Source organism: Chiloscyllium plagiosum, unplaced genomic scaffold (genome assembly GCF_037043375.1).
Source record: "Chiloscyllium plagiosum isolate Xiang-an unplaced genomic scaffold, Cpla_swu_hap1 HiC_scaffold_19, whole genome shotgun sequence".
NCBI lineage: Eukaryota > Metazoa > Chordata > Chondrichthyes > Orectolobiformes > Hemiscylliidae > Chiloscyllium > Chiloscyllium plagiosum.
In genome coordinates this window covers 56,524,256-56,547,711 of record NW_028270157.1, presented here as the reverse complement: position 1 = coordinate 56,547,711, position 23,456 = coordinate 56,524,256, and the positions used below count along the sequence as shown (strand labels likewise).

Sequence of the window (23,456 nt, the reverse complement as noted above, 5' to 3'; positions counted from 1 at the left end):
TCATTTTAAAATTGTTACAGCTCTAACTTTACCCAGTTCTGGTAAAATGTTAACATAATTTCTCATTCTAAAGATGCTATCTTTATTTCCAACATTTTTGTTTAATATACATTGGGATAAGCTTCCATGGGAGCACAATGCTGACTAAAGACACTAAATGTTTGAAATCAATCTTTTAACCATGATCCATGGAATGCAGATAGAATGATAACTACTTTTGTGTAGATTGTGTCTCAAAATAAACAGGAATGCATACATTTATTTAATGCTCAAGCTCTGTTTGAATTGGAAACATGTCTGTGTTCAGTTGAAGATTCTTTCTTGTTCAGTGCAGCCTTGAGGAACTAGTAACTAGTAACTGGTTTTACTGCTCTAAACCTGTTCAAGAACCAGTATGTGATGAACAAACAGGGATAGATATTACATGACCTTCACAACCACAACTATGACTTGATACAAATATATCTGAAATATATACCGTGATAAGGCATGTGATGTTCGAGGAGCAGATTTATCTGAATAGTCTGCAATGACCACCGCTCCCTCCCTTGACCTTATGTGACTTTTGACTTCATTTGTCTTCATTTTTTACTTTGTTTGCAAAATATTTCTGTTTTGGTTTCTCCCTCTTCAAGGCTTTCGTATTTTAATTATTTTTGAAGTACATTTGTTTCTACTTTGAAAAGCTGTATCTGAGTTTTCAGTGTTTATTTCCCAAATTAAAATGCCAAGAAATTCTGAAAACATACAATTGTTGATCTGTACCATAAGCCAAAATAACTATTTAAAGCGGTGCTGCATTGGAGCTTGGAAATGAAGGTGGAAACCCTGCCTCTGCAAGTGTAAAACAAGACTTGAGGGGCTGAATTCTGCTTCTATATTTAATGACTTCTCTGACGTCCTAATGCTGAACATCTCCCAGCTTCTATCCAGATTTCCGTGATACAGAGACCTAAGCTATGATTTTTGTTGAATTCACCTAATGTGAGGTAGAGTCTCTGTTCACTTGTGATGGTAAGATCCTGGCAATCTGGGGACAGTTGGTAGAAATAACACAAAAAATTCAGGCAATTTTAAACATCTAGATTAGGCTTAAAGTAACCCAGTTGTGTGTTTTCACTCAACTATGAAGTCAATTTTATTGCCTTGTTCTTTCCTGGATCAAGCGTGGCCCACAAAGCAGGCATTTCCTTAGGCCAATGAGCTTGGTTCAGGAAGACTTGGCATTAATGGGCATGAAAGTAAGGACTGCAGATGCTGGAGATCAGAGCTGAAAATGTGTTGCTGGAAAAGCGCAGCAGGTCAGGCAGCATCCAGGGAACAGGAGAATCGATGTTTCGGGCATAAGCCCTTCTTCAGGAATCAGGAATCAGGAAAAGATTCCTGAAGAAGGGCTTATGCCCGAAACGTCGATTCTCCTGTTCCCTGGATGCTGCCTGACCTGCTGCGCTTTTCCAGCAACACATTTTCAGCATTAATGGGCATGATTCATTGTTTCTCAGACAGATTTTAAAAAAAGTATATTAAATAAAGGAAACTGTTAAGAGACTATTAACAGAACTAATAAATTGTTTAGTGTAGTTTGTCTTTAAGTCATTTTGAATAGTTATAAATCAGTTTCATCACAGCTTGAGGGCATTCTTATTCAAACAAATTATTTACAATGCCAAATCCACTTTCAGCTGCATTAATAAGACACCACCAAATTGTTACTCTTAAATCCATCAAGCAGCAATTTTTAATGGAAAGAAGAATCAAGTAAACTATTACATTCTATCACATTGTTTGGCTTCACTGGACCATTAAGTATTTTGCATCTGTGATTATGCAAACAAGTTCTATTAAAATTTGAACTGTAACCTGTGCACTGCAATTTCAAGCACATTCTGAAAGCAAAAAACTAAACCCTACTTTTAAACATCAGTAGCAACTGTTGCTATGCTGGAATTGAACATATTGTCATTTTGGATCATCTTTCCACAGTATGCAATTGCTTCAGTACCTTTCAAAACATTAATACTGCAAATGTTTTGTTATGCCCACATTTAAGTTTGCTTAACTTGCCATCAAAATATAACTCATTAGAACGTGGGTGATTTATCTAGACAGTTCTGTATTAAGTCAAAAATTCATATGCAAACATTTAACGAACCTCCTTTTCTAAATATTTGGCATGCCTAATCTAAATAGCCGGATGCAATTCTGCTTGTTCTCAAAATTAGAAATACCTAAATGAATAAATTCCTTAACAGGATTATTATTTGTCTCCTCCACTGAAAAGTACATCTACAGAGAATAAGCTCTCAACGTTGGCTAGATTTTTAAAAGCATTTAAAACCTTCCAGTTGACATGAGGTAAATTGAATGCACGTACATAATCTACGAAAATTAATATTTTGAACAACGGCTTGTTTGATGTCTTAATGCTTATCTCTGAACTTCTATCCAGGTTTCCATGATAAGGATACTGAGAGATTTGAGCTATGATTTTTTTTTGGAATTCACCCGAAGTGAGGTATAGTGTCTGTTCATTTGTGATGGTAATATCTTGGCAATCTGGGTAAAATTGGCAGAAATAGCTCAGCAATTTTAAACGTGTGGACTAATGTTTAATTAAGGCATGTAATGTTAGAGGAGCAGATTTGTCTGAATAGCTTGCAAAGACCACTCCCTTGATCTTACGTGACTTCTGATGTCTCACACACACATATAAGTCAATGGGGTGAATTTACACTTGCAGCTTTGCAGATTCATTCTATTTTGTGCAAAAAGTACACAATCTGTAGGCAGGCAGTCCATGTGACATTTGATAAAATCCTACTTTGGAAATAGAACCAGTCTGACTCAAGGTTAGGATGCAGGCAGACTCTAACCTCACACCTTTAATGCATTGTCTGAGTTGAGATGTCACTTTTCTTTATATAAAACCTTAAGTTATCTTGGGACTGTGACTTGAAAGAAGTTCTGGGATTCACATATTAATCACTTAAAACCTGCATCCCCATTCTAAGTGATTAAACACTTAACAACAATCTGGGTTTGTTCAAAACATCACAAGAGTTGTATAACACTTTGATCTTTTACTATAAATTCTGTATCCTATGATCCTGCTCCACTAGCTACCTGACAAAGGAGCAGTGCTCCACAAGCTTGTACTTCCAAATGAATCTGTTGGACTATGGTCTGGTGTTGTGTAATTTTTAACTTTTCTGAGGCCAGTGACCCCTTTTCAGAGCTGAAGAAGCTGGAACCAGGCTGTACAGAGTTGGGGACTTGGAGGCTTTATTGGAGAAATCTCAAAATAAAATGAGATTAAAGACTGTCGTGGACTGCCTGATGTTTGATGGTGGGTTCATGGTCCTGGGGGAGATTGGAGGAGGTGTCCAAGAGCTGGCACTCTGCCTCCACAATGTCGAGGTCAGTATACCAGACAACAATAGCACCACCACCCTTGTCGACAGGCTTGAGTACAAGGTGAGGGTTGGATTTGAAAGCAGAAAATGCATTCAGTTCAGAGGGAGATAGTTTGGAATGTGTAAGGAGCGGGGGAGGGGCGTGCAGAGAAATTAAGCCGACTGACGTTACATCAACAGTTCTCATTGAGAAGGTTAGTGTAGGTAAAAGGCCAGAGGGAGGGCTCCAAGAGAAGGGTGAGTGTTGGAGGTGAGTGAAGGAGTCTGCAGTGTGGGGACAGGACTCTTGTCCAAAGAAATGGGCACAGAGGCTGAGGAGATGGGAGAAGAGTTTAATGTAATGCATGCCCAAAATTCATTGAGGTTAGGATGCAGAGGGTTATATCTGAAACTTTATCTGAATACAGAACGTTCAGCAATGGAGAGTGGAAAGTCAGAAGAGATAGTAACTATCCGACAAGAGGAGAAGGGGTGGAGTTAGAGTGAAGGGAAGGGGTGGGGAGGGAGGTTCCAGAAGGGTATGGGTATCTCTAAGTTGTTGAAGCTCATGTGCCTTAATTCCTGAAAGGAAAAGAAAAAGTTTCTTGTTAGAACATTGAACAAACTGGAGAATGAAGTGGAATTGGGGGCAGGACATCTCTGAGATAGCGTGATGTGGTGCTGATGGAGAGACCGAGGTCAACAATGTGCCTATGGCAGTGAATGGCACTGAGTATGGATCTCGGGATATTGCAAGAACAGCGGTTTGTGGCGCATTGTACATCACGGAGATGCCTGTGATCCTGGGTGAAATTCAGGGCTGAGACTGAGCCGAAAGCAGTCACTGATCTATGAGATGTGACTTTGGAAATGGGGTTGGGAAATGCTTTGTCAATAACCAAGAGAAACAAGAAGGTAATGACGGCAAACAAAGAAGAAAGATTAGAACAGAAATCCTGTCATAGAGAGGAGCAGTACTTCAATGTGGACATACCTGGAAGAGATGTAGCAGTGAGTTAAACAGTGAATTAAAACAAAGAATTGTAGATGCTAGAAATGTGGAACAAAAACAGAAGTTGCTGGAGAAACTCAGCAGGCCTGGCAGCATCAACTCCAAAGAAGGGACACTGAACTTGAAACGTTAATGCTGTTTTCTCTCTGTAAGTTATATTTAGATAGCTTGATCCTTTCATTGTTTACTTAAAAAGGAGAACAAATAATATAAGTTTGGAGAAATTCCTGGATTCCTAATTACTTACACTGAATTGTTATGGATATTTTGAATATTGGCAGGAAATTTGAGGTTAAGTGAACAGTGACAAAATGGTGTGTGAATGAGAATAACGTTATACAATGCTTCCTGATTACAATCCAAAAACAATATCTATTCCTCTAAGCATGTTTTGGGGAATGTTTAAAATACCTATTACAGTACAGGGGAGACTTTTCCATGTATTCATTGCATACAAATGGGGTCAATTCCACACACCTGTTTGCATTTTTAAAGTTGCATTAAACTCATGCAACCAATATCATTCCAATGTACCCACATATGTTCTATAAGTTTTCAAAAAATGAGAAAAGATACAGGTATTGGACTTCCTTGAGCATGTTCCACAAATCATTTTTTAAAACATCATTCATGGGATATGGGTATGACTGGTTGGGCCAGTATGTATTGCCCAGATGTAGTTGCCTTTGAGAAAATTACTAGTCAGCTGTCTTCTTAACTCGCTGCAGTCCATGTGCTGTAGATCGACACACTATGATGTTAGGGAGGAAGCTCTGGAACTTTGACCCAATGACACTGAAGAATCAGAGATACTTTTTCCAAATCAGGATGGTGAGTGACTTGGAGGGGAACTTGTAGGATGTGGTGTTCCCGTGTAGCCGATGCCTTTGTCCTTCCAGATGTAAGTGATAGTGGGCTTGGAAGGTACTCAGTGAATTTCTACAGAGCTTCTTGTAGCTGATACACACTGCTGCTATTGTGCATCGGGGTGAAGAGAGTGAATGTGATATTGGGCCAATCTAGTAAATTGCTTTGTCATGGATGGAAGATGCAGCTGAACATCTCTTGTGAAGTCCTATGGTGCATCTTGTTAATAGTACACATTGCTAGTAGTGAGTGTCGATGGTGGATGAAGTGCATGTTTGTGGATGTGGTAGCAATCAAATGGGCTGCTTTGTTCTAGATGGTGTCAGGCTTCTTGCAAGTTGTTCGAGCTGCAACCATCCAGGCAAGTGGCGAGTATTGCATCATACTCCTGACTTGTGCCTTTTAGATGGAAGCCAGCCTTTAGGGGCAGAAGGTGAGTTACTCGCTGCAGGATTTCTAGCCTCAGACCTGCTTTGTAGCAATAATATTTATACATCTGGTCCAATTCAGTTTCTTATCAATGATAACCCGCAGGATGTTGTCAAAGTCAGAAGTCACACAACACCAGGTTATATTCCAACAGGTTGACTTGAAATCACAAGCTTTCACCAGGTTAAATCCATGCCAGTCCAACACCAGCACCTTCACATCCCAGGATGTTTATAGAATTAGATTGTGGCTGCTTTATATAGAACTTCTAAGCTCTATATGACGTGACAGCTTTATCAGCTAAAACGTTGAATAATTGCTGCAGATTTTTATAGAAACTATCTGTTCAATCCTCAGATTTGATTGGGACTAGAGAGTTCTGCATTTATCACCTATTGTCACTGAGTCATCTTGAGAAGTTAGCACTGAGCCAGATTCTTATACTGTAACGTCTGAGTAGTGAAGGTGTTATCTCAGAAGTTGCAGGACATTAAACTAACAGTGATGAAGAGTGAGTGATATTTATCCAAATCTATAAGGTGCCTGTCTTGAAAGGGAACATTGCCCATGCATCTAATGCTGTGATCCTTTTAAGAGATTAGCATTGTTGGTTTGGGCGTTCTTCGGCCTCCTGAAGAATACATGTAAATTCTAGCAGCTATAAGCCAAACCTCTGCAGAAAGCATGTACAAAGGAAAAACTGATCCTCACAGGCCAAGTTCACTTTGAAAAACGGGTTTTGTAAAAAGGAAGACTCATTTATATAGCTCTTTACTTGTCCATCTCTTGTCTCAAAATATTTTACAGGCAAAAAATTATTTCTGATATATAGTCATTGCAATAATGTAGCAAACATGATAAAATAAACACCAGTTTAAAATTTTTGGTGGCAAATTATTAGGTTTTAGCAAAACAAAAAGGCATGCAGGGGCAAACACTAGACACTGTCCTGTGTATTAAAATATATGGAGAAATACCTAGGCCTAGGTATAATTTCAACACTAGCATTTTTTGTCAAGGGAATAGTAATATTTTAAGACAGTTTTTTTTCCAGGTCAAATCAACTTTTAGTTTTCCATGCTGTACATCTCTATGACTCTATGTACACGATTTTGGGTTTATTTTGTAGATACACTTGATTTTACAATTAAAAAAATATTTTGGATAATAGCCAAATAAAACATGCAAATGACTTTAATTTTCTGTGAGCTAAGTAATAATATATTGAGTGAACTATTTATTGTATTTGCATGAGAATACTTACACAAACCCACCTTTTGTGATTCACTTTCAGCTCCTTAAGGAATATGAAAAGCGCAACATACGAAGGTCAAATCATTAAAACCCATGAGCTGCAAACATTCTTGAAACCAATTTTTAAGCAAGATTCTCAGAATCTCCTTCTCTTTTTACAGAATGAGGTTGGTAATAGAAATTTGTTATGATTTATGTTAAGGTATCATTTTTTGATAAATGATTTCTGAAGTTTATGCCTAAATCTTGCCATTTGTACCTTAGCTTAGTGTCGAAGACTTCATGCGTTATGGTCCTGATTATGGAAGTGAAGAAATATTTTACAATATTCAGGTAAATACAGCTAAGTGACATAGTATCAGTGCTATGTATGAATGTGAAAAAATATTCCATGCTTTTGATTCAATGCTTGTGACCATGACAGCTATTTTCTGTCTTTCTAAGAAACTCTATTAAGCTGTGACTGCATTTAGACAAAACATAAAGAAAGAAAGAAAATGCATTCTTATACCACCTTCTATGGCCTTGGGATTGTGATGACCCAGATCGTAAGGAAAGCCTGACGCCACATTAAGAATTAACATAGGCTGGTGAACATTGGTTAATTGATTTCCTGATTAAGACATCATTAGGTTCCAAGAAATGATAAAATGACCTGAGGTTGCCACGGGGATGAACACCTCAGAGGCAAAGGGTAAACACAAGATTAACTACAATGCAGTTAGATTAGCCAATATTTTCAGTCTGGCAGTTCTAAGCATGCTGATGATTTGTCTAAAATTGAACATTCAAGGTCCTCTTGGAATGGATCTGTTTTATATTTTGCAGTCTTTGCACAACTCATGATGTTCAGTCAGGGCTCTGAGAATTGACCAGAGACCATGTTGGTGTGAGAGTTGGAAAGGCCAGAGAGCAGAAGACAGCAGGAGATTATTAATTGGACAAAATCTTTTGCAACTATTTCTAAAGCCCCACCAGATGCTTTAAAAGGGTTGAAGGTAGCCTCTGGCGATGCTGTGTCAGCAGGACTGTTGTGACCCACATCCGAGCTGTTACATGGATGTGTGCCATGTCAATCTTGCTCAAGTCCCAGTAAATTTGTTGGAACATGGCTGCTGGTTAATGTAACCGAAAAGCCAAAACTGTTGAATGGGAAATAAGAGATTCGACATAGCAGAGGCTGAGTTGGAAAGATGAAGAAATTTTACAAGATTCCACATTTGTGTGGGAAATAATGTGAGTGCTTGCAACCACATAGGACTTTTCTTTGTTGTATTAACTATTTGAAGTGAATTTGGCCTTATTGTTAAAAATATATCTATAGAGCCATACAGACACATAGGACAGAAACAGATCCTTCAATCCAACTCGTCAATGCCGACCAAGTTACCCAAACGAAACTAGTCCCATTTCCCTGCATTTGGCCATATCCCTCTCCTATATCATGCTACCATATCCCTCGAACCCTTTCCTATTCATGCACCTGTCCAAATATCTTTTAAAGACCATTGGGATGCCTTCTGGGGAAGGTGGGACCTGTACCTGAAGGACGGGTTGTACCTGAACTGGAGGAGCACAAATGTCCTGGATGGGAGATTTGCTCGTGTGATTCGGAAGGGTTTAAACTAGTTTAGCCGGTGGCCGGCGGAGGTGGGGGGGGGGGGGGGGGGGGGGGTGTGGGGGGTGCTGGGAGGAGGGTGGGGGTGAGAACCAAATCTACATGTCTGAGAGGGGGACAGTTGCAGATGGGACAGTGACAGGATGTATTGAATCTATTGGGAAGGTTTCCCACACGATGAAACAAAGTGATCGGTTGAAGTGTGTCTGCTTTAATGCAACGAGTGTCCGAAATAAGAGTGACGAACTTAGCGCATGGATCAGTAATTGGGGCTACGATGTTGTGGCCATAACAGAGACATGGGTTTCACAGGGGCAGGAATGTTTGCTTGATGTTCCAGGGTTTAGAACATTTAAAAAGAACAGGGAGGGTGGAAAAAGAGGAGGGGGTGTAGCATTACTAATCAGAGAATGCATCACAGTTACAGAAATGAAACTTGTTGAGGTAGGTTTGTCTACTGAGTCACTATAGGTGGAAGTTAGGAACAGCAAGGGAACAACCACCGCATTGGGGGTTTTCTACAGACCACCTAATAGCAGTAGAGAGATTGAAGATCTCATAGGCGGGCAGATTCTGGAACAATGCAGAAGTAGCAGGGTTGTTGTTATGGGTGATTTCAACTTTCCCAATATCCACTAGAACCTCCTAAGTGCAGATGGTTTGGATGGAGCCATTTTTGTCTGGTGTGTTCAGGAGGGTTTCCTTACTCAGTATGTAGATAGACCGATGAGGGGAGAGGCCATTTTGGAGTTGGTGCTCGGCAATGAGCCAGGACAGGTGTCAGATCTCGTGGTGGGAGAACACTTTGGTGACAGTGATCACAACTGCCTCACATTTACCATAGACATGGAGAGGGAAAGGAGCGGTTACCAAGGGAAGATATTTAGTTGGGGAAAAGGAAATTATGACGCTATCAGACAGGAGTTGGGAAGTACAGACTGGGAGCAATTGTTCCACAGAAAGGGCACAGCAGACATGGAGACTGTTTAAGAAGCAGTTGTTGCGAGTGATGCATGAATTTGTTCCTCTGAGACAGGCAAGAAGGGATAAGATGAAGGAACCTTGGATGATGAGAACAGAGGAGCTTCTCGTCAAAGCAAAGGGACCTTGTTTCACCAAGCAAAGGGACCTTGTTATGATTGAAAACTTTGAGGAGCTGGGATATAGTCTTGACAAGATCAAGCTTGATGAAGTTGATGTGCTGGAGATTTTGGAAAATATTAAGATTGATAAGTCCCCAGGGCCAGACCAGATTTATCCTAGGCTGCTCTGGAAAGCGAGAAAAGAGGCTGTTAAGCCGCTGGTGAGGATATTTGCCTCCTCACTCTCCACGGGAGTCGTACCGGAGGATTGGAAGGAGGCGAATGTTGTTCCTCTTTTCAAGAAAGGTAATAGGGAAATCCCTGGCAATTACAGACCAGTTAGTCTCACGTCTGTGGTCAGCAAAGTTTTGGAAAGAATGCTGAGGGATAGGATTTCTGACTATTTGGCAAAACATAGTGTGATTAAGGCAGTCAGCATGACTTTGTGAGGGGCAGGTCATGCCTCACAAATCTTATTGAGTTCTTTGAGGAGGTGACAAGACAGGTTGACGAAGGTTGAGCAGTGAATGTGGTGTATTTGGACTTCAACAAGGCATTTGATAAGGTTCCCCATAGTAGGGTCATTCATAAAGTCAGGAAGTATGGGATACAGGGAGATTTGGCTATCTGGATTCAGAATTGGCTGTCTGACAGAGGGCAAAGAGTGGTTGTAGATGGAAAGTATTCTGCCTGGAGGTCAGTGTTGAATGGGGTCCTGCAGGCCTCTCTTCTTGGGCCTCTGCTCTTTGTAGTTTTTATAAATGACTTGGGTGAGGAGGTTGAGGGGTAGGTTAGTAAGTTTGCACGTGACACAAAGTTTGGAGGTGTTATCGATAGTATCGAGGGCTACTGCGGGCTGCAGCGCGACATAGACAGGATGCAGAGCTGAGCTGAGAAATGGCAGATGGAGTTCAACCTGGATAAATGCGAAGTGATGCATTTTGGAAGATCGAACTTGAATGCTGAATATAGGATTAAAGACAGGATTATTGGCAGTGTGGAGGAACAGAGGGATCTGGGTGTGCAAGTATATTGATCACTCAAAGTTGCCACCCAAGTGGATAGGGTTATTAAGAAAGCATATGGTTTTTTGGCTTTCATTAACTAGGGATCGAGTTTAAAAGCTGCGAGTTTTTGCTGCAGCTCTACAAGTCCCTGGTGAGACCACACTTGGAATATTGTGTCCAGTTCTGGTCGACTATCAGAAAGATACAGAGCCTTTGGAGAGGGTGCAAAGAAGGTTTACCAGGATGCTGCCTGGATTGGAGGGCTTGCCTTATGAAGAAAGGTTGAATAAGCTTGGACTTTTCTCTCTGGAGAGAAGGAGGAAGAGAGGAGACCTGATCGAGGTATACAAAATAATGAGAGGAATAGAAAGAGTCAATAGCCAGAGACTTTTCCCCAGGGCAGGATTGTCTGGTATGAAGAGTCATAGTTTGAAGATATTAAAAGGAAGGTATAAAGGACACGTCAGAGGTAGGTTCTTTACGCAGAGAGTTGTGAATGCATGGAATGTGTTGCCAGCTATGGTGTTGGAAGCAGAGTCATTGGGGACATTTAAGCGACTGCTGGACATGCTCATGGGTGCGTAGGTTAAGTTAAAATATTTTACATTAGGATTAAACCTCGGCACAACTTCGTGGACCTAAGGACCTGTTCTGTGCTGTACTTTTCTATGTTCTATGTTCTAAATGTTGTAACTACATCTGCATCTACTACTTCCTCTGGCAGTTCATTCTACATATGAACTACCCTCGGTGTGAAAAGCTTTCTCCTCAGCTCCCTTTTAAATCTTTCTCCTCTCACCTTATAAATATGCCCTTTTGTTTTGAACTTCACTACTCTTGGGAAAAAGACCTTGCTATTCATCCAAACGTGCCTCTCATGATCTTATAACCCTCCATATGGTCATCTTTCGGCTTCCGACACTCCAGGGTAAAAAAGTCTCAGCCTATTCAGCCTCACCTCATCACTCAAACCCTCCAATCCTGCAACATCCTGATGAAGCTTTTCTGCACCCTCTCCAATATGATAAACTTCACCAGTTAATGAATGAATAGACTATGTTGATAAATTGATTTGCTGCCTTGACATTCTAAAAATTGAACTCTTGCCCACTGATTTTCTTTCTGTTGGCTTTGTGGGGCTTCCTTTTTTTTAAAATTATCAGTTTGTATGGGATGGTCAAAGCACTCTTCAGGCAATTAAGTATTTTTGATGATTATAATTTGCACAAACCAATTTCCCAATAAAAGTGATGAGATAAATGCCCATATCATGGCTGGAATCTTCCCAACACTGAGCAATATGGCATTGGAAAGAAAGTTCAATAAATAGGGTGAGAACAGCAGTAGGGAGATTCTCAACACTGAGGCCAAATGTCCTATTTGCCAAGCCAGCCTTGAACAGTGAGACAGGTATCTCAGTATTAAATGGTGAGAGGCCTATTTACATCCAGAGCATACGTTAGTGTGCCATTATTAGTAACTCTCACCTCTCTGATATGCAGTTTCCCATTCTAACTCCCATTGGATAGAAAGTAGACAGCGACAATTCCTAACATGAAAATCAAAGCATTTACTTGGTGTCTCCAAAATGCCACTTGCTCCTCCAGCCCTCCACCATGGGCATTAGTCACATCTGAGGGCATGATCTGAGGGTAGCAACCATACAAGCCCTATCTGTCTACAGAATTTGGCAATAGACATGTGTCAGCCTTACCATAGCGTCTGATCCACGTAAAATACTATTCTGCACCTCAATGTTGCATTGTGGAGAGCACGGCCATTTTCATTGTAATGACTTACCAGGACACCTTGCATATGGGTACAGGAACCTATTGATTGAATTGACTTGAATGCACCTCAAGACTCCTCTCTTACTCTCTTAGTGTATACTCACTTTACAACAACTTGGATGCTCACAGCATCACTGCCTTGAGTGCATTTTTGCATTTTGCCCCAAGCCTGAACTGTAAGGATGAAAGAGTTTCTGTCTTGCCTAAAAACGCTGAGATTAAGCAAGGAGGCTTGCTAAAGTTGTCAATAGTTATCAGTCAAGGGTACAAAAGGTATAGAAACAAAATTAGGCAATTCAGCCTCTCAAGTCTGCTTCATCATTTGATCATGACTGATTTATTTGTCAATCCCATTCTCCTGTCTTCTCCCCGTAATCCTTTATCCTCTTACTAATCAAGGATCTAGCTATCTCTGTCTTAAACACACTCAACGACGCGGCCTCCACAGCCATTTATGGCAATGAGTTTCAAAGACTAAACACCCTTTGGTTGAAGAAATTCCACCTCATCTGAGTTCTAAAGGGTCATCCCTTCTCTCTGAGACTGTGCCCTCAGGTCCTAGTCTCTCCTAGTAGTGGAAACATCTTCTCCATGTCCACTCTATCCAGGCCTCTCAGTATTCTGTAAGTTTCAGTCAGACACCTCTTCTCATCCTTCTAAACCCCAGAGACCTCAGTGCTCCTCATATGACAAGCCCTTCATCCCTGGGATCATTCTAGTAAACCTCCTCTGGAACTCCTACAATACCAACCAATCCTTCCTTAAACAAGGGGCCCAAAACTGCTCACAATATTCCTAATGCAGCCTGACTGGAGCTTTATAAGCCTTAGCAGTATGCTCATGCTTTTGGATTCTAGCCCTCATGAAATGAATGCTAACATTGCATTTGATTTCCTAAATGCCAACTGAACCTGAATGTTAACCTTAAGAGAATCCTGATCTAGGAATACCAAGTCCCTTTGTGTTTCAGATTTCTGAAGCCTGTCCCCATTTAGGAAAAAGTCTATGCTTCTATTCTTCCCACCAAAGTACATAACTTCACACTTTCCCACACTGTATTCCATCCGCCACTTTTTGCCGATTGTCCTAGTCTCATCAAGTCCTTCTGCAACCTGCCCACTTCCTCAACACTATCCGTCCCTCGGCTTATCTTTGTGTCATCTGCACATTTAACAACAATGCCCTCAGTACTTTCATCCAGATTGTTAGTTTACCACGTGAAAAGTTGTGTTTCCAACACCAAACCATGTGGCAACACCAGTCACCAGCTGCCATCCTGAGAAAGACCCCTTTATCCCCAGCCCTCTGCCTCCTGCCAGTCAGCCAATCCCTTTATCCATGTCAGTACCTTGCCCCCAACACCACAGGCTTTATCTCATTTCGCAGCCCCTGTGAGGCACCTTGTCAAAGGCCTTAATTCACATCCACTGGTTCTCCTTTGTCTAACATGCTCATCACCTCCTCAAAGAATTTAAAGATTTGTCAGACATGACATCCCCTTGATGGAGACATGCTGACTCTTTAATTTGCCAGGCACTTCTACCATGTCCTCTGCAATCTCATCCTTAATAATGGACTTTAAAATCTTGCCAATGGCCAATATTAGGCTAACCAGACTATTGTTTCATGTCTTCTGCCTCCCTCCCTTGTTAAACGAATTTAAACATGGCTAATCCACCTAACCTCCTATATCTTTGTGACAGTAGGAGGAAACCAGAGAACGTAGAGCAAAACCCACACAGACACAGGGAGAATGTGCAAACACCACACAGGCAGTCGTCCGAGGCTGGAATCAAACCTGGGTCCCTGGTGCTATGAGGTAGCAGTGCTAACCACTGTGCTATGCCTTTATTAGTACCCTTATGGGAAGGGCTAGACAATAGGATTGATTTCTCACAATTAATTTATGTTTGAATGTAAGCTTTCAGTGACTGACAAGATGATTCATAAAGTCCCGAATAGTTTTTCCAGTTAACTGTGTAACCTATCACAAACAATTAAATCAATTTCATTAGTAAACAGGATTGTCCATGACGTTGACAGCACAGGATACTTAGAGATGTTTTTCTCTCACTTGAGTTCCAGTGGCTTAATAAGGTATGAATGAAGTCTTCACTTTAGGCTGACCTTTTGTCATGCAGTTAAATTGAAACCTACAAAATGTCACAAACATGGCATTGTGCTGATTAAAATGGAGCTCCTTGTACATATAGAGAACAGCAAGTAAGGTAAAAAAAAAAGCTCGCTCATTTATACATAGTACTGAAAAGATTTTCAACTGTTCATTTCTAATGGAATTTACTTGACAGCTTTTATGAGAATTGATCTACAGCAAAGGACAAAATGGCTGACTCATTTTGAAAGGGAAATGAAGAGGAAGAAAAGTTCTTCTGTTATTTTTGATAAAAATGTAACAATGGACAATCAGAATCTGAGCTGGCAGCAAATTCTCTGCGATCAAAATTGTGATGCCTAAATTCATTAACAGTAATGGGAGAAAAAAATGTGAAATATCAAAAATATAACAGTGAAAAGCGCACGAAGGCTGGAAATCTGATAATACCAACAGTGTAACACCTAATAAATTTCCATAGTGTTTGTCAAGTTTTACCTACCAGAGAACACTTAATTGTTGTTGGTTTACCTGTCTTAGTTCTATTAGCTGTGGAATAATAAGTCTCATACATGTTATGCTGCATATTTTCTGTCCAGAGTTAAATGATGAACTACAGATTACAGTATAAACATGTAAGAAACTAAGGAAAATGTGCTGAACTTTTAAAATGCAAAGGAAATTAGCCCCCAGTATATTCACTGTGGAGGGTTGTAATAAATTACAGGTCATTCCGCTGTAATGCGCATTATACAAATTTACTATGACACGATTGACGGATTGGGGGCACTGTTTCTAAAGCATGAGGTTTTAAAGTGTGTATCAGTTATAATGCAATTTCAACCCCATTAGTTTAAATGGTGCTGTCATTAGATGATTTTCTTATAACACGGGATTGCATGAGAATGGAACTATCATGTTCTAGCAGAACTGATTGTTTTTAATACCCAAGAACGTGAGAAATAGAGTTCCAGGAGATCATTTGACTCTTCAAACCTGCTCTGTCATTCAAGAAGTTCACAGTTTTAATCTGATATTTAACCGCACCTTCTTATACTCTCTCCAAAACCGTCATACCCAACAATATATCAGCCTCTTTCTTGAATATTCTCAATCTTTGAGTATCCATAGCTGTCTGGGGTAGACCCTTCTAAAGATTCATAACTCTTTAAGTGAAGAAGTTCCTCCTCATCTCAGTCAAAACAGATCATGGTCATATTGACGATCATCTTTTTCTTATACACTTTCACAAACCAGCTGTCTAAGAACCAGAGTGATCTGATAACCAGAGATTTTTTACGTTGGACTGTGCATCATTTTGTTTTCTTCTTGATTAAAATTAGCCTATCCAGACAGATCAGCTTGAAATGGCATGGTAACCAGACCCATTAGCTGCTTCATCACTTGGATGTCATGCTTCCAGCAACCTCTGACCCCACCCATCCCACATAGGCCTGAACCAAGGCCTAAGCATCCAACTTCTGCAAGAACCAAAGTCTGACACAGACTCGGTCATGACGTTATTGGATTTGAGAAGCTTTACTTGCATATGTAAAAAGAAAGGGGAACTGCAGTGACCTTTAATAATTTTATTGTGCTTTTCTATAAAGGGACTAAATTAGTGCCATGATGCTTGAACTGTGACATTATTTAAAAATTGATTATAAGTTTTTAAAATATAGAATGATGGAATTTGACAGCATCAAAGGAAGTCTCAGCCCAGTGTTACCAGCTTGAAAGGTCTGTCCATTCTAGCCCCAGGCGCATGCTTTTATCCCATTACCCTATAAAATAGGCCTCTTCAAGTACATGTCCATTTGATTGTTCTTCTAGAATCAGCTCCCACAATCCCTTCAGTTTTATGTTCCACATCATAGCAACCCAATGTGTGAAGAAATTTCACCTCACTTCCCCTCGAGTTCTTACATTAATTTGTTTAAATTTTTGAACTCTCATTGCTGATCCAGTTAGCAGAGAAAACCATTTGTTCTTACTTGATCAATCAAAGCCACTCATAATTCTAAATATCTCAGTGGAGTTCCTCTTAGTCTTCTCTGCTTGAAGGATAACAATCCCTGCTGCTCTATCTATTCCATTCAACTGACGTTCCAAACTCTGATATTATCCTGGTAAATTTCTGCACATCTAAATCCCTCAGCTCTTGCACACCACCAAATTTTTGATTACATTTCATCTCCATGTTGTTACAAAAAAGTCTGCAGAGGGATGTAGGAAGCTTGAACAAATGGGCAAAAATTTGGCAGATGGAATATCATGTGGCTAAGTGTGAGGTTATGCACTTTGGCAGGAAGAATAGAGGAGCTAAATGTTATTTAAATGGAGAAAGACTGCAGAAAGCAACAGCATACAGGGATTTGAGAAAACACCTCCATGAATCACAAAAAGCTAGCAATTAGATTCACGAAATGTTGGCCTTTATTTAAACAGAATGGAACCTAAAAGCAGAGTGATTTCATTAAAAAGGTACCAGTCAGAATACAGATGGAATCATCTAAGGAAAGATATGCTGGTAATAGAAACAGTCCAAAGAAGATTCAGTAGACTGATACCAGGTAAGAAAGGACTATGTTATGAGGAGAAGTTGTGTAGATTAGGCCTGTATTCACTGGAATATAGAAAAATATGAGGGACCTTTATTGAAACATATAAAATATTTAGGGGACTTGACAAGGTAAATGCAGGTAAGTTGTTTCCCCTCATGTGAATGTTGAGTACAAGAAGGCATAATCTCAGAATAAGGGATCACACATTTAAAGCAGAGATGAGGAGAAATTTCTACTCTGAGAGACTAGTGAATCTGTGGAATTCGTGACAGACAGGGTTGTTGTGGCTGGCTCATTAAGTATATTCAAGTCTAAGCTAGGCAGATTTTTAATTTGCCCACATGAGTGTAGAATGAACAATAGACCAAATGTGTATTTTCTCAGCAATAGTCAAGGTCTCCTACCAAAGGACTGTTGGTAAATTTTGTTCCTTAACACCGCCTCCTACGTCACAACCATTGCCACAAAAGGTTGTGGAGACCAGGTCATTGAGTGTATTTAAGATGGAGATTGATAAAGGGATCAAAGGTTACAGGGAAAAAGAGGGAGAATGGGGTTGAAGCTTATTAGCCATGACTGAATGGCAGAGCAGACTCAATGGACTGAAAGGCCTAAGTTCTGCTCCAATGTCTTATGGTCTTAACCAGTTATTGTATTTTTTTCGGTTAGCTTATGCTTCTCTGTCATCAGCCTCCCATTTTTCAGTTTAGAAGTTTCTTAATTAGTGGGATGGTGGCTCAGTGGTTAGCACTGTTGCCTCACAGTGCCAGGGGCCTCGGTTTGATTCCAGCCTCGGGCAACTGTCTGTGTGGAGTTTGTACCTTCTCCCTGTGTCTGTGTGGGTTTGCTCCAGTTTCTTCAAAAGATCCAAAGATGTGCAGGTCAGGTGAATTGGCCATGCTAAATTGCCCATCATGTTAGGTGCATTAGTTAGAGGGAAATGGGTCTGGATGGGTTACTCTTTGGGGGGCTTGGTGTGGACCACACTGTAGGGAATCTAATTAATTAGAGTCAATTTGATTTTTTAGATTAAATTGGTTTCCTCTAAATAGTCCATTTTTCCCACAAAACCCATCCCCATTCTAGTCCTGACCCAAATGATCTAAACAATAAGGTTTACACACATGTTGTTTTAGGTTACTGTGTAATTTACGTGACCATTTCCAATATTATAATTTGTTAAGATGCATCCAAGTTTCCTCTCCCTGATCCCCTTTGTATAATTTGCAATGGCATATCGTGCAAACCTGTATAACAGCAAAGCACATGGACAACAGAGCAAGAGACCTACTTGGCCTTCCTTTGAACTGCTAACTTCTCATTTTAAAAATGAAATTCAGAAAACATTTTGTATTTGGTACAAACAGAGTTCTGAAGAAGGGTCATTGGACCTGAAATATTATCTCTACTTTCTCTCCACAATCTGCTGCCAGACCTGCTGAGTTTCTCCAACACTTTCTGTTTTAGTTTCCTATTTCTAGCATCTGTGGTACTTTATGCCCTGATGAAGAGTTATCAAGACTCGAAACGTTAGCTTGCTCTCTCTCCATGGATGCTGCCTGACCCACTGTGATTTGTAGCATTTTTTTTTGTTTTCAGCATCTACTTTAACTTGCTCCTATAACCTGTAGATCTCCTTTTAAAAAAATTCTGTTTGGTTCCTGTCCAAATACAAAACATTAAACATTTCTTATTAAGGCCTTTCCAGATATTGACAGGTTATGGTTATTTCACTACATTTCTGACACCAACGTTAGAGTAGGAGAATAATTAATATGTCTTGTCATAAAGGAATAAATTTGTTTCAGTTTGACTATTTCTAGATCCATAAACCCACAGAACAGAATATATACCATTGTCGTTGGTGTCTGGTCAGTTTTTTCAATGTTTCCCTTAACTGACAAATTGATTTGTGAAGTTTACTCTCTGGATCTGATCCGTCAAATGTATTTTTTTCAGCAATTGCTTGAATCCTCCAACTCATCCCTGATTCTGCCAGCCGTTGACCAGAGAGCTATTAAGCATCTGCAGGAACATCAAAATTGGACCAAAGTTAAAATTGACCAACTTGACAAGTCAGAACTGGAAATAAATACTTCAAAACCAAACTTAATCATCATAAATTTAGCAGCAGCTGACAGGTATGTTTTTAAGTACCTAGCCATTTCCACCAGGTGCATTGGCACCTCATTTTTAAATTGTGACTTGATAAAGGAACATCTGAATAGCAAGTCCTCTTATAAAGCATTTGAAACATTCAATGAGATTTTGTCTTTGATCCTTTCATTGTTACTGAAAGTATCTCAAAGTTAGCGTGTTTTGAGAAAATTTGTCGCTCATGTTGAGGTTCTGGATGTGGGTTTGATCACTGAGCTGCAAGTTTCATTTTCAGATGTTTCATCACCTTACTAGCTAACATCTTTTGTGAGCCTCCGGATGAAGCACTGGTGGTGTAGCCCACTTTCTATTTATATGTTTGAGTTTCCTTGGGTTGGTGATGTCATTTCCTATTGTGATGTAATTTCCTGTGCTTTTTCTCATGGGGTGGTAAATGGGATCCAAGTCAATGTGTTTGTTGATAGAGTTCTGGTTGGAATGCCATGCTTCTAGGAATTCTTGTGCGTGTCTCTGTTTGGCTTGTCCTAATATGGATGTGTTGTCCCAGTCGAAGTGGTGTCCTTCCTCATCCATTTGTAAGGATACTAGTGAGAATGGGTCATGTCAATTTGTGGCTAGTTGATGTTCATGTATCCTGGTAGTTGGTTTTCTGCCTGTTTGTCCAATGCAGTGTTTGTTACAGTTCTTGCAAGGTATTTTGTAAATGATATTAGTTTTGCTTGTCTGTAAAGGGTCTTTCAAGTTCATTAGCTGCTGTTTTAGTGTGTTGGTGGGTTGCTGGACTACCATGATACCATGGGGTCTGAGTAGTCTGGCAGTCATTTCTGAGAAGTCTTTGATGTTGGGAAGCAATTATCCCAAAATCCACAAATGAAGCTGAATTAGAACATTATTTCAATGAGCCACCACACACTGCAGCACAGAGGAACTACGCAGAGCAGAGGAAAATCACCTGTATAGTGTATTCAAAAAGAATGGGTACCCAATGAACACAGTCCGCTGATTTCTCAGCAACAAACCCAAACAAGCAGACAAAACATGTCCAGCAACCCTAGAACTCTCCCCTACACCAAAGATATTTTGGAAATGTCTGTCAGACTACTCAGACCTCTTGGCATCATGGTAGCCCAGAAACCCACCAACACACTAAAATAGCAGCTAATGAACGTGAAAGACCCAATACAGACAACAAGCAAAACCAATGTCATTTACAAAATACCTTGCAAGAACTGTAACAAACACTACATTGGACAAACAGGCAGGAAACTAGCTACCAGGATACATGAACATCAACTAGCTACAAAACGACATGACACACTCTCATTCGATCGATACATATGGATAAGGAAGGACACCATTTCAACTGGGACAACACATCCATCTTAGGATAAACCAAACAGAGACACACACAAGAATTCCTAGAAGCATGGCATTCCAACCGGAACTCTATCAACAAACACATTGACTTGGATCCTATTTACCACCCCCTGAGAAAAAACGCAGAAAGTGACATCACCATAGGAAATGATGTCAACACAGGATATGCCATCACTAACCCTAGGAAACTCAAACATGTGAATAGAAAGCGGGTGACACCACCAGTGCTTCATCCAGAGGCTCACTGAAGATGTTACCGAACATAGTGACGAAACATCTGAAAATGAAACTTCCAGCTCAGCGAGCAAACCTATATCCAGTGTGTCAAAGTGTTAATTGTAGAATCACATCACTAAATTCTAATGCATCAAATGTGATTATAAACCTGATGATAAAGTAGATGATGATAAAGTTAATTCATTTGGTATTTGATTCAGAGCTGTTTGTCCACGAACATATAAATGTGACCTTGAAAAGAAGGGCAAAAAAACCTATGATGAATCTTACAAGTATAATCTTGTGAAATTCTATCTTCATGGGGAAGAACAGAGAATGTATCATTTAAGTCTTTTGATTAGGTTATCTGCAGCATGTCTATTGATGTCTGAAAAAGAGATTCTAGCTGAGCAGAGTCTCCCACAAGTGCCACACAGAGGACCTTCGCCTTTGTCAGAGTTGTAGGAAAATCTCTACGAGCATGTTGTTTGTGGGCTGCCATCTGCTTTGAAGCTTCTGAAACCACATTTCATTGTACTGGTGAACTAGGCATAGCATGCTCATGCCCAGAGCTGGATTTGCCATTCTCATGGATTGTCAACTCAAGCTTCCCACTTGTCGGGATTGATGTTGACAGTTCCATTTCTCTTTTGACAGTATCCTTGAATTGGAGTTTTGGATAGCTTGCTGGTATTTTGGCATAGGCTGCCTTCCTGTATACACGTTCTTGGAGAAGCAGCCACCTTCTATCCTGTGCATGTGCCCAAGCCGCTGAAGCGAGGCTTATTTATCTCTTGCCTCCCCTCTACTGTTAGCATTCTGCAGACACCATTCCCTCTGCAACACCACAGCACACTCCTCCATCACTCCTAATGCGCCCTCCCTCCCCCATTGGCACTTTGGCTTGTAATCACGGCAGGTATATCACTTGCCCTTTCACCTCCTCACTCTTCACTGTCCAAGGGTCCGACCACAACTCTTAGGTGAAGCAACAAGTTACTTGGACTTAATACAATCTAATCCACTATATTCACTGATCACAATTTGGGCACCTTTATCTTTGGGCACATGGAATTGTGCTGAGCAAACTGCATGACTGCTTGGGATAACATCTCCACTTGGTCCATAAAAATGGTCTTGACTTCCCAGTTGCTTGCCATTTAAATAAACCACCTCGCCCTCATGCTAACATTCTGTCCTGAGCCTGCTACAATGGTGCAATGAAGCAGCATGAGATGACCATTAGCATCCTTGGTAAAGTTAATTGACTGAATACTGAATCACGACAGTGAAGCCAGCACCAGCTTTATACCATTCCTCTTTTCTACAGTCATTCCAAAGGAATGTGTAAACTGCACTGATTTCCTTGAGGTCACTCTCTTCCAGTAGATGAATCTCAGTGAGGGTGAATATCTGGATATTTTACTGAGCTAACTTTCTACCAGCAAGAACAATACTTTCCTCAAGTCTCTGAAGAAGAGTCATAGTGGACTTGAAATATTAACTTCAATTCTCTCTCTCCACAGGTGCTGACAGACCTGCTGAGTTACTGTAACATTTTCTATTTCCATTTCTTCTCTCAAATCTGTTGGCTGTTGCCAATCATCCATGTACCAATGGTAATCACTGTTTGTTTGAGACTGATGTAAAGCCACATTAGTGGGTTCCAGGCCAGTTGTGAACATGTTGGCAAGAGTGGGTGAAACAGAACAATGTTTTGGGCACATTTTCCAGCACCTTCCTCATTGGCAAAGGGGTTGGACAGTCACACATTGAGCTGCTGACGTCTGCTTCTGTTTTCGACAGTGAGATATGACGTTCTGGCCTGAGCCACCAGTGGGCAGGTTCACCAGTTCCAGCTCCTTGAGACTCCAAGTTTGTTTCAACATTGCTCACTCACCATTAAAAGATTTGGAGCATCAAAGGATGGAATTCAGATAATGGAGCAAAGATGAACATGGCTTCTCTGCTCTGTATTGGATTATAGTGAGGGAGAGCTGTGCCTTGCCAGTCTCACTTTCTCAAACTAATTTGTATTGGTCCAGTCACAAAAATTGCTGGATATAGATCTTGATGCACCAGGTGATCAGGACATCTTCTTTGTCCTACCATGCTTTAGGCATTTCACAACATGGTCCTGCACTAGCATGAAGACCATTGAATCATAGACTGCTTTCACCTGCTCAGTTGGCCAGTCTTGATCCTCTCATACTAGGATAGATAAATCTCTAGGTCACTGATGTTGCAGATCCATTGGTCATCCTCAACTGGTTTGCCCTGCCTGTCAAAGTGGTTTACTGGGGTGTGGCAATGTTACACGTTAACAACGACTTGGAGTTTCAGGTAACAGCTGGGTGAAAGGTGTGGACTAACACAGAATGAGTTCGGACTAACCTTCGAAGAGTACAGCAAAACTCTTTGTGAGAGGCGCTGACCCAGTTCATCAGCCATGAATGAATTTTGAAATATAAACCTCAAAGTGTGCAAGTATTGAATTGTGCTGAGCAATTGCATTAATAATTATTACTCTAGCACATTTATATTAACAAGTGTTTCCATCTTAATGAACAGCTCAACTGATTCAAAATTGGCACAGACACTAATGGATAATGGTATG

General features: G+C 40.4%; 1 protein-coding gene across 1 annotated transcript in view; it reads left to right on the top strand.

Moving 5' to 3' along the window:
* Positions 1–23,456, top strand: part of LOC122559372 (V-type proton ATPase subunit S1-like) — a 46,354-nt gene that overhangs the window by 8,616 nt on the left and 14,282 nt on the right. The window contains exons 2-5 of the mRNA XM_043708822.2: positions 6,995–7,121; positions 7,219–7,287; positions 19,088–19,269; positions 23,411–23,451. Of these exons, the coding sequence (XP_043564757.2) occupies positions 6,995–7,121; positions 7,219–7,287; positions 19,088–19,269; positions 23,411–23,451 (419 nt within the window). The remainder of the gene's footprint in view (positions 1–6,994; positions 7,122–7,218; positions 7,288–19,087; positions 19,270–23,410; positions 23,452–23,456) is intronic.